Here is an 11,529-nt window from a genome sequence, read left to right as displayed (position 1 = left end):
TATTTAGATTATGTTTATAGGTGTGTATGTATGTTTATAGGTGTGTGTTTATCTGTATATCTTGTATGTCTATATGTGTGTATATACAACAATACTTTGTAACACCGTCATGTCTACCTTACAGATTACCTGCTTGTGACTTGCTGGTCTGCTACATCTCGTATATCAACAACTGCTCTTCCAGACTACTCTCATCTGCAAACTCAACACATACTTGCATACTCACTTCATTTATTCAAACGCATAACTTTTGCATACTTTTACAACTCTTTATTTGGTTCTCTCTCACACACACACACACACACACACACACTACTTTTACACATTGCCCATCTCCTACTGCCAAGGTAAGTTGCACTTCTTTTTTATTACCTCACTTAAGAAGGGAGCACCTCTCCCATTTGTGAGTACAAATAGCATAATATAGTCTCATGCTTTCATTGTGAACGATCAGTCAATATACATTCTCTTTTGTAGATGCCCCGTGCGAAGGCCCACCGGCGTGCCCAGGCGACCAAGCGGAGGATGGCGGAGAGGCAGCCTTGGATCCCTGGGCCACCTATCCCCGAGTTTGTTGCTCGTATGTATTACCTATTCTTTACATACCTTGCCGCTCCCACTTAAACACTTGCCACAAAAAAACATGTCAGCCATGGCCTCACATTCTTTACATCTCATCCAAACAGGGCGCGGTACCGGACGCCGCCACCGCGTGCGGAGATGGCAAACTTCACTCTACACCAACCACTCCGTGAAGCTTGTCACTCCTGCTCAGTCCCCGGGCCAGAAGGTACTGATCTTTTTCATTCTACATTATTGCATGCATCTACGCACTCATCCTTGCTGTCTGTTCTAAACATGTGCTTCTGTGACAGATGGTGTTCGTCCTTGGAGACTCCCACCTGCGTGCCATCGTCGACGGGTTCGTGAGTATGCCGCAAGGTTCTCTCACTTTTGGCTTCTTATCCGTTCCAGGTGGAGCCGCCTCTGACCTCAGGACCGAGGTCATGCATGCTACCCTCCCCTGGACCCCGGACTTGGTGTGCGTGGGGGCCCCCAGCAACAACCTCACAGCCAGCAGGACTGTTGGTGAGGCGGCGTTGGACTTCCGTGCTCTCCTGACCACAGTCAGCAGCCTCTGGCCGACGGTGAGCTTCTGTTTGTTATATACTGTTACTATTATGTCTTCCCTCCTACACAGTCACACTTGTTACTTATGTCATTATTTACAATCATATAACACATTTGTTTCATTTCACCCTTCAAGGTGTTAGTGATGGATTTCCCTCCACGCTTAACCATCGATCCGGCCTTGCAGGATCTGCTACGTCAGGAATACCGCCGTGTCACAGCGCGCATGGGTATGTCACTCTTCACGTCTCCTTGTTACGTCACATTCATACTTTGACGTTCTATTATTTTATGCACATTACACAGTACCATAGATATTTATGCCGTCCACATCTTCCAGGTATCCCATACGTGTCTATGGCGGAGCACCTCCCAGTCCATCGGTTGGAGCTGTGGTGCCACGACGGTGTAAGTACAGCATTATTTTGTTGTTTAGATATGTGGCACGCTTTACCTTCCCTCTCTCCATGCCATGTGACCCTACCCCATTAAAGTCTACTTTATTTTCATGTCTTTCAGGTTCACCTCAGCGACTCCGATGGCATGCCGGTTGTGGTGGACCTGCTGTGGAACGCCGCGGTCCATCAGCTCGCCCCCCCTCCACCACAGCCCACCGTGTCACCCCGCACATCGCCACGTGTGAGGGTGTCTCCCAGGGTGATCGTGACGGGACACGTTCCTGTGCCTCGTCGTCGTGACCCCCGGGAGTGGACCGTCGTTGGACGGGCATGCGCGGTAATGTATTTCACTATTATATTATCCAAATGCACATTTCTTAACAATTTTTCTCATGAACAACATCTAACATATCCTTCCCCTCTTTGCTTTCTGTTTGAAAGACTGGTACACCTCCGGCCCGACGGTCTGCCATCCCGTCCAACCCGGTGTGGTTCAGCAGTGACATGCTGGATGCCATGGAGAAGGTTTCACCTTCTTCTGGCTCCGGCTGCACTGCTGTTCCACCAGCTGGCCAGGTAACTATACCACTCATTACATGTACTTCTTTCAAGCCTACAGTCATATCAGATGTTGTAAACAATAATTCTCTCCTTCCTTCAGCCTTCCCCTGGGCACGGGAAGCGCCAGCGCCATCGTGTTGCCTCAAAGCCCAAAGGAGGAAAGCGACAGGTTGGTATTTGGATCTTTTCTTCCAATAACTGCAATATAACTTATACCTGCATTTTGACTCTAAACTAAATCCACTTATTTTGTACTGACTCTCCTTTGCTTTATTTAGGTGCTGGCAACACCACCTGCCCATCTGACCGTGTCCGCCTCCAAGCCCCGTCCAGCAGCGCAGCAGGTTCGCCTTGCTTTAATTACAAACAGTTTACTTCTTGTGGCTCATTCAAATCACCAACATTTCCTCTCCTACTTCATTCACATTTAACATCGTCTTTTCATCTTCTATCAGGTGGAGGCGGCAGCCAAGGCGTGCGTGGAGGAGTCTGCGGTGCCACTGACTGCTGCCGTGGTGCCAGAGGGTCAGAGGAGGGAGGTTGCCGCAGCTTGCCCGGCCTTGCTGACGGAACCGACTGTCCAGGAGCTGACCCAGATGACACACACGCCCAGCAAAGCTAAGTCTGATCTTTTCACTTTTCCTGATGTTAAAGCAGCTCTGGTAGATTCCAACAGCAATGATGTGACAGTGGTGGCTCCTAATAGTAGAGGGATTAAGGTAGTTAAAGTTCTGAGGGGCTCATTTCACCAGGGACATGAGCAGTTTAAGTATGGAGGACTGCAGTGTATGGCTATTGCTTTGGTCAGCTTAGCCAAACACACTTTCAGCAGTGTGTTCTCCTGGAAAAGGTGTGATGTAGATCGTGTCTTAATTGAAGGTGATGAGTTATACACCTTCCTGCGTGACAGTGGCTCTTTTACACATCCCTCAAATCTGCTATCTATTCCTGACCTTCCACAGCACTTGGAAGTTGATGGACAGATATGCAGTTTCCATTTTGGGGATGTGCTGTTAGGTGAAGTTGGTGTGACTGGAGGTGAACTGGTGGACTTTGGTGTCTTCATCAGTCTGCGTGATGGACTGGCCAGGATCTTCAGTGAGTACAGCACATGTCTTATGACACTGTGTGGCAACACCACTTCGATCATCCATCAGGATGGACAGTTTGCTGTTGTCGACAGTCACTCCCGTAATTATAGTGGCTTGTCACATTGCCGTGGTACCAGTGTGGTTCTGCATTTTGCTTGTATTGATGACCTGCACCACTACATCTGCTGTTTGGCTGAGAGTCTCAGTTCAAACCAGAAACTTTTCGAACTCTGTGGTGTTGTTGTGTGTCCGGCTGTAAATGCAGTTCCATCTGGAGAGAGCTGTATGATTGAGTCCAGTAAAGCTACACAGTCTACTATTATTAAGAAAGTACATGATGACTGCAACATATCCGACGGTGTTGTTACTCTACCTACAAGTGTGGCCATGTCTAACATTGCTGAACAGACTCCATCTTGTAATGTCAGTGCTGCGTTACACAAAGAACCACATGGTACTCATGGCACAAAGCGTTCAATTTCTCCTGGCACCCATGTGTCAAAGAAATTAAAGACTCTTGAAGACTGTATGCTTAGCACAGATGTAGAAATTAGCGCTGTCACTAATGACACGCTGCTGTTTTGTCCTCTTGGTGTGCGCAAGTGTCAGGTTTTATGTCAGAAGTTAAACATTGACTTTGACAAGTTCAATCCTCCACTCTCCACAGAAGTTGGATTGATCGGTCCTCCATGTAAGAATGAGAGGATCGTTGCTGATGGGAACTGCTTCTTCAGAGCCATCTCTCAGGCAGTGAGTGGCTCACAGAAGCACCATCGCAAGATTAGATCAGCTGTTTGTAAAGAGCTGGAGAGAAATGCTCAGAAATATGTCTCTTTTCTGAGAAGACAGTATTTGTCTGTGTCACAGTACCTCCAGCAGTCCAGGATGAAATATGTGAACACTTGGGCCACAGAGGTGGAAATACAGGTCACAGCAGATTTGTTAGGAGTTAGTGTTTGTACGTTTGTGGATGGACGTTGGATTAAGTATAGAAGTGCTGGTGACCTTTTCTCTCCACAATGCATTTATGTGGAGAACATCCTGGACAGGCATTTTGAGAATGTGGTCTGTGTGTCTAAGCCTGGACAACAGACATGTTATGGTTGTTGTAAACTTGTGGATGTGCCAACTTACACCTTGAGGACAAAGTTGCAAGTTCCTACTGACTGTGACACGGAACATGTAGGATGTCATTTCCCTTTCGTTGTTTCTGACAAAGGTCTTGATACTGATCAGTTTCTGCAAGTGAATACTGAGTCCAAAGTTACTGTCGACGCTGGGAGGTCTAAATATTTGAAACTCAAAAAAAAAAAACAGGACAAATTGAATAAATTGACGAGGGAGAAACATCTTTTGACTTACAAAAACATGTATTGGCAAAATGCTCTCTACAGAGAGAGGAAAAAACTACAAAAGCTCAATAAATATCACACGCATTTAGCATATAAACAGAGTGTTAAAGTAAAGAGTAGACTCAATTACCAACAGAATCCCCAGCATAGAGAAAAGGTTAAAACTAGAAGTAAAGCTCTAAGTATAGTCAAATATCAACAAAACATCCAGTACAGACTCAGTGTGATAGCCAAGAGTATAGAAAAATATAGAGACAATCTCCAACATAGACAAAATTTAAAATCCAGAAGCGCTGTTAAATATAGACATAACACCAAACATAGACAGAATGTTAAAGCCAGAAGTGTTGTCAAATATAGAGATGACATCAAGCATAGGCAGAGCGTTAAAGCCAGAAGTGTTGTCAAATATAGAGACGACATCAAGCATCAACAAAAAATTATATCCAAACAGAAGACATTTATAACAAAAAAGTATCATGGCAGTTCCGAATTTAAGAGAAAAGTTATTGCCACTGTTAAATTACATAGGACAAAAAGAGCTGAAAAGTATCGAGACTTTGACTTTGTCATGGAACAATTCTTGGAAAAGGTTAGAGACGGCCCTGAGTTCATCTGTTGTGTGTGTCATCGGTTGTTGTTCAGAACTCAGGTGCTGGGTTGTAGCTATGAAATGTACGCTGGAAATTCTGCTAGAGTTGCCGTTGCTAACCGATGCATAAGTGACACGTATTTGCATAGGTGTGGTAGTGATTGTGTTGTGCCTTGTGGGTTGGCAGCTTGTAGAGGGGAACTTTGGATCTGCCATACGTGTCACAGTAAAATTTCCAAAGGGCAGATTCCAGCTGAGTGTTGGGTCAATAACCTGACACCAGATCCCATTCCGCCGGAACTGGGATGCTTAAATAGCTTGGAGCAACACTTGATTGCGCTGCATATTCCGTTCATGAAATTGTTGGCATTGCCTAAAGGGGGGCAGAACGGAGTACATGGGCCGGTAACATGCGTTCCGGCTAATGTCGTGCAGACAACCAATGTGTTGCCTAGGACTAGCGTGGAAGGGTCCATGATGCAGGTCAAACTTAAACGCAAGTTGACCTACAAGGGACATTATCGATATCAGTTTGTCGACAGTACACGAGTAAGACAGGCGCTGCACTTTTTAAAAAGGAATAATCCTTTTTACCAGAACATTGACTTCAATGAGGATTGGGTCAATGACTTTTGTCGCCAGGACGATGGCGAGACTGAGGAGGTTCAGTCTGACGGTGAGGACGGAGCTGTCGTAGATGGGGCAGAGTCTTGTGAGCAGAAGCAGGTTGTTTCAGAGGGTGCGGTGACAGCTCCGTCAGGTGGTCAAGACGACGTGATAGATGATTCAACAGAAATAATTCAAGATGAACTGTTGCATGACAGACAGCAGCACTGCATGTTTCAGGACACTTGTCTTATGCCTGTTGATATTGGTCAGGAAGCATTAGACCAGTATTTCGAGGACATAATCAACGTGGCGCCTGCGGAAGGGAATAGTCCAGTTAGGCTGCTTTCTGACCACACGAACGAGGCCAAGTGTTTCCCCGTCTTGTTTCCTCTGGGTAGGAAAACATTTCACGACGGGCGCTCGCAAGCGTTGACATTGACGCGGTACTTCAACAACCGGATTATGCATGCGGATGGCCGCTATTCCGGCAACGTTGAGTACATTTTCTTCAGTCAGTACATGTCTGAGACTGAGCAAGTGTCCTCGAAAGTTTCCGTGGCAGGGCGTAAGGGTAGGGCAGGTCACAAGTCCCAGAAGGTTAGCGCAGCGATGCTGATGAACGAGGACACTTTGAAGCAGATGTTGCAGGTCGACGAGGGCTTCAGATTTCTGAAGCCCATTCGAGGAACGCCTGCCTTTTGGCAGTCGGTTCAGAAGGACCTGTTAGCATGCGTCCGTCAGTTGGGGATTCCGACGTGGTTCTGTTCGTTTTCGTCTGCTGATCTGCGCTGGCAGAATCTCCTGACCAGTATCCTGAAGCAGGAGGGCAGAACGCAGACGGTGGAGGATTTGGAGTGGGCAGACAGGTGCGAGCTGTTGCGGAGGAACCCCGTGACAGCCGCGAGGATGTTTGATTACAGGTGGCATTGCTTTTTGAATGAGGTTCTCAAGTCTCCTTCACAACCGATTGGCAAAATCACAGATTACTTTTATCGAGTAGAATTTCAGCAGCGCGGCTCCCCTCATGTCCACTGTCTGTTTTGGATTGAGGGGGCTCCCCAAATTGATAAGAACACAGATGAGGAAGTGGTGGCATTTATTGACCAATATGTCACCTGCGACTTAAACCCTGACGATGACACGTTATCGGCTATCGTGGCATCGGTTCAAGCCCACTCCAGGCGACACACCAAATCCTGTCTGAAACACGGAACGTGTCGCTTCCATTTCCCAAAAGTTGTTTCGGCACGAACTTTTGTTTGTAAAACGGAAATTAAAACCTGTACCTGTGATCCGAAGGCAAGAGAGAATCCTCAGTCAACAAGCGTGCCGGTCTGTAATTGTTTTCAAGACACGAATCCCATTAATAAGGAGACGGCACACGCCATTTTGAAAGCCGTGAAGAAGGCTGTTAAAAAAGCGGACGCAGGAGAAGTGGCCTACGCTAGCGTGGACCACTTGTTCCAGACTCTGGGCATTAATCAGGACATTTTTGAGCTGGCTTATAAGCGCCTGCACACAAAGACTAGGGTAGTCTATAAAAGAGGGGTAAAGGACGTCTGGGTGAACCAGTACAATAAGAAATTGTTGAAGTGCTGGAATGCTAACATGGACATTAGCTTTGTCACCGATGCCTATGCAGTAATCATTTATATCATTTCGTATATAACCAAAGCCGAGAGAGAAATTGGGCTTTTATTGGCCAACGCACAAAAAGAAGCATCCAAACAATCAAATCTCTCTGCTAGAGAGGCTTTGAAAAAATTAGGAAGTGTGTATTTGCACAACAGGGACGTTTGTGCCCAGGAGTCGGTGTACAGGCTAACGAACATGCATCTGAGGGAGTGTTCCAGGAAGGTCGTTTTTGTGCCGACGGGGGCAAATGTAGTTAGAATGAGTTTACCCCTCAGTGTGTTGAGGCAGAAAGCTGCTTGTGGTGACATGAGGTCAGAGGATATGTGGATGCCGAATATAGTCGATAGGTATAGGAGCAGGCCAGATGACCAGGTTTTTGACGACATGTGTATGGCTACGTTTGCGTCTGAGTATCGTCTTCTCAGCAAGAATGAAAAGTCCAAGAACATGATTCAACTGAAGAATGGACTTGGCTTCATCTCGAGGAGAACGCGGTCTCAGTTCGCTGTTGTGCGCTACATGCGGTTTGATTTAGAAAAGCAAGAGGAAGCACACTATCAGAGTCTGCTTCAGATGTATCTCCATTACAGAATTGACGCAGATCTGAAACCTGAGGGGTTTCATCTGTTCAGTCAGTTCTATAAGGATGGAGAGGTTAGGTTCAGGGACGGTTCGATGAAGTCGGTTCAAAGCGTCGTCGATGAGAACAGGGCCAGGTTTGAGGTCGATTGTCCTGAGTTGGATCACGCTGAGGAGATTGCTCAGCAAGGTCAGGTCGATGAGGATGTTTGGGGGGAGCTCTGTCCTGAGCTGGAAGCGGAACGCCTCGAGTGTTTAGAGGAGATGAAAGAGCAAAGGCAAGGCGAAAATGCTGATGAGCATTTGGCCGACGCCTTACAAAATGTTCCCGATTTGGCGGCTGCCAAACCAAAAACAGATGTGTTTTTGGAGAGGAACAGGAGCATTTTGCCCAGAAGTGACGGCTTGGCCTTAGTTAGGTCTCTGAACGAGACGCAAATGGCTGTCTTCAACAAAGTTAGACAGTGGTGTCTGCAGAAGGCCATGGGTAAGAACCCAGAGCCTCTGCATGTGTTTTTGACAGGCGGTGCAGGGACGGGGAAAAGTCACTTAATTAGGGCCATTCAGTACGAGGCCGGGAGACTGCTGGCAACACTTTGTCATCAACCAGATAGCATTTCGGTTCTGTTAATGGCCTCCACGGGCATAGCTGCATACACTTTAAATGCAGCAACAATTCATCACTCGCTGAGTATTGGCACACACTCCAGCTTGCCTTACACACCCTTGGGAGAAGACAAACTGAACTCTCTAAGGGCCACATTTAGAGACCTCCAAATTGTCATCATTGATGAGATTAGCATGGTTGATCACAATCTGTTGGCATACGTTCACGGCAGGTTGAGGCAGCTAAAACAGACCGGTGACTTTTCCCCATTTGGTAATGTTAGCGTCATAGCCGTCGGTGACTTCTACCAGTTGCCTCCCGTTAAAGGGAAGCCGCTGTACGCTGGTCAGGTTGGTGTGGACCTGTGGTGCCACTTTAGCGTGGTGGAGCTGACTACTGTCGTCAGACAGAAGGACAGCTCCTTTGCTGAGATGTTGAACAGGCTTCGGGTGCGTTCCAAGAAAACCCCCATGTTAGACGGCGACGTCCAAATTTTGAAATCGCGAGAGACAGGGGAAGATAGCTCGGCCTTGCATATTTTCACCACAAATGTGCAAGTGGAAGAATTTAATTTGAACCAGTTGTTCCGCACGTGCCCAGATTATGTTGAAATTGACTCTAAAGACTTTACGCCGAACCGCAAAACCGGCAAATTGGAACCTGGAATCATTAGCAAGGGGCAGGGCACGTGTTTGGAATCTAAATTGTGTTTGGCCAAAAACGCCAGGGTTATGCTCTGTCGTAACGTCGACGTCCAGGACGGTCTGGTCAATGGCGCGTGTGGCACTGTCAGCTACATTGAATTTGGCCCCGACCCCACATTTCCTCTGAGAATTTACGTCAAGTTCGATGACGACAACATTGGCAGACAGAGGAGGACAGAGCGTCCACACGCAGCAGTAGAATACAGGCATTCTACTGCTATTGAACCAGACAGGGAGAAGACCAGGAAGCGCGGTTGTGTGCGGGTGCAGTTTCCCCTCAGGCTAGCGTGGGCTTGTACAGTCCACAAAGTACAGGGGTTGACTGTAGACCAGGCTGTTGTCAGTTTAAAGAAGGTATTTGCACCTGGGCAGGCGTATGTAGCTCTCAGTCGTGTTAGGGCCTTGTCGGGACTGATCATCAAGGACTTTGAAGAAAAGGCCATTTACTGCAAGGACACCATTAAGGAGGCCATGGCTAGCATGCCTCCATTTTTGATTGAGCAGCCTTCATCAAATACACAGTTCGCGGTGTATTTGATGAACGTACAAAGTTTAAGTCGCCACCTGCTAGACTTGGTGTCCTGCACGCAGCATTTGCAGCTTAACTGCATTGCTGTCACAGAAACATGGCTCACTGCACAGTCCTCATTGGACTGTGTGCAAATCTCTGGCTACGATTTCCACAGTCGTCCTCGGTCTCTGTGTTACAGCGCCGCTGACCCCACATTCTCCAAATTCCAGCAGTTAGAACGCGGTGGCGTCGGCCTGTATAGTTTAGCCCATTCGGACGTCGACATTCTGCAGGTACCCGATTTCAATCTGGAGTGCTTGGTGTGCCTGCACAAAAAATTGAGCATTTCCCTGGCCGTCATTTACCGTCCACCAGCGTATCCAAATTTGCTGTTCAAAGGCAATGTGGGGAGGTTGCTTGACTGGTTAACTCCGACAAGTAACACTGTTGTAGTCATGGGAGACTTTAACGAGAACATTTTGAAAGGGTCATCAATTTGTAAATTTATGGAAGAAAAGGGGTTCACCCAACACGTGACACAAGAGACCACAGAAAAGGGGACGCTAATTGACCACGTTTACGTTAAAACGTCACAGTACGACGTGGAATGTGCAGTCTGGCCAGCCTACTTCAGCGATCACGAAGGGATCCTGTGTAGGTTTTCTGTTTCAGATGATCAGGGGGAGTTAGATGACCTCGCCAGTTTGTTTAGCTTGGGTGACTTTGAGGATTTCCAGGGCGATTCTGACCACCAGGATGACTGAGTGTCAAAGCTACATGGCTGTCCCAGGTCAAATACTAGCCTCATGTCAGCTCAGTTGGCTCTGTGTGTGCTGGTAGGACAAGTTGACTCGGACCTGTTGTTGATAGGAAGCCTGGCATGACTGTTGGCATTTGTTAGTATAGAAAGTCCCACTCCACCTCTCTGTGCCCTTTTTAATCTTTTTAACTTTTTTAACCTTTTTAACTTTGGCTATTTATTCTGTGCATGTCTTGACATGCACGGTTTTTAAGGTATTTATTCATGTATTTATTAACTTATTCCACTGTCACGCACTGCACTTACTGCAGTTTTGTAGTGACTATGAGTTGGTAGTTTAGCTCCACGAATCATGGTTCCACTCGTGCTGCGTGACAATCATGGGTCACAGCACGTTGTTGTAGTTGTTATTTATAGTTGTTGTTGGTCATTTATAGTTGTTGTGAGTCACTGTCTGTCACATTATTGCTGTTGGTCTCTTATGAATGTTTTATAAATGTATTCTGTATGTATTTTTGCCTGTTGTCTCTCCTCTCAGCCCCCTCCCTCTTTGTCTCTCTCTCTCTCTCTGTATCTCTCCTCTTCTCCCACTGCCCCCGCCCCTCACCCCCAAGTCTATCTCCCCTCTCCACCCCAGCCCCATCTCTCTCCCTCTCCCTTTCAACCCCAACCGGTCCAGGCAGGTGGCCGCCCACTTTGAGCCTGGTTCTGCCTGAGGTTTCTTCCTGTAAAAGGGAGTTTTTCCTCACCACCGTCGCCAAGTGCTTGCTCATGTGGGAATGTTGGGTTTCTTTCACTAAACTTGTAAATAGTTTGTTCATTGAACCCCAACGGGGAGAAATTTCATTTCAGTTCTAAATTACTTTCATTATGTTCACTGTATGTTCTAAATGCATTTTTATTTGACTTCAGATTTATAATTTCCATTTTGTTACACATGCAGTGACTGTCTCTAATTGACCTTTTGTTCAAACTAATCAGTAAATAAATTCCCATGTT

At 46.8% G+C, this 11,529-nt stretch overlaps 1 protein-coding gene across 1 annotated transcript; it reads left to right on the top strand.

The window, feature by feature from the left end:
* Positions 1–1,476: 1,476 nt before the first annotated feature.
* LOC147270232 (uncharacterized) lies at positions 1,477–11,529 on the top strand. The gene is made up of 6 exons (XM_086215150.1): positions 1,477–1,539; positions 1,651–1,866; positions 1,971–2,105; positions 2,191–2,259; positions 2,369–2,434; positions 2,546–11,529. Exons 1-6 carry the CDS (start codon positions 1,489–1,491, stop codon positions 10,532–10,534), a joined length of 8,526 nt encoding a protein of 2,841 aa, XP_086071276.1. The 5' UTR covers positions 1,477–1,488; the 3' UTR covers positions 10,535–11,529.

Source organism: Aulostomus chinensis, chromosome 1 (genome assembly GCF_037954235.1).
Source record: "Aulostomus chinensis isolate RoL2024-O1b breed Wild chromosome 1, RoL_Achi_v1.0, whole genome shotgun sequence".
Lineage (NCBI taxonomy): Eukaryota > Metazoa > Chordata > Actinopteri > Syngnathiformes > Aulostomidae > Aulostomus > Aulostomus chinensis.
The sequence above is the reverse complement of the archived record's forward strand: the minus strand, read 5'-3'. Positions and strand labels throughout refer to the sequence as shown.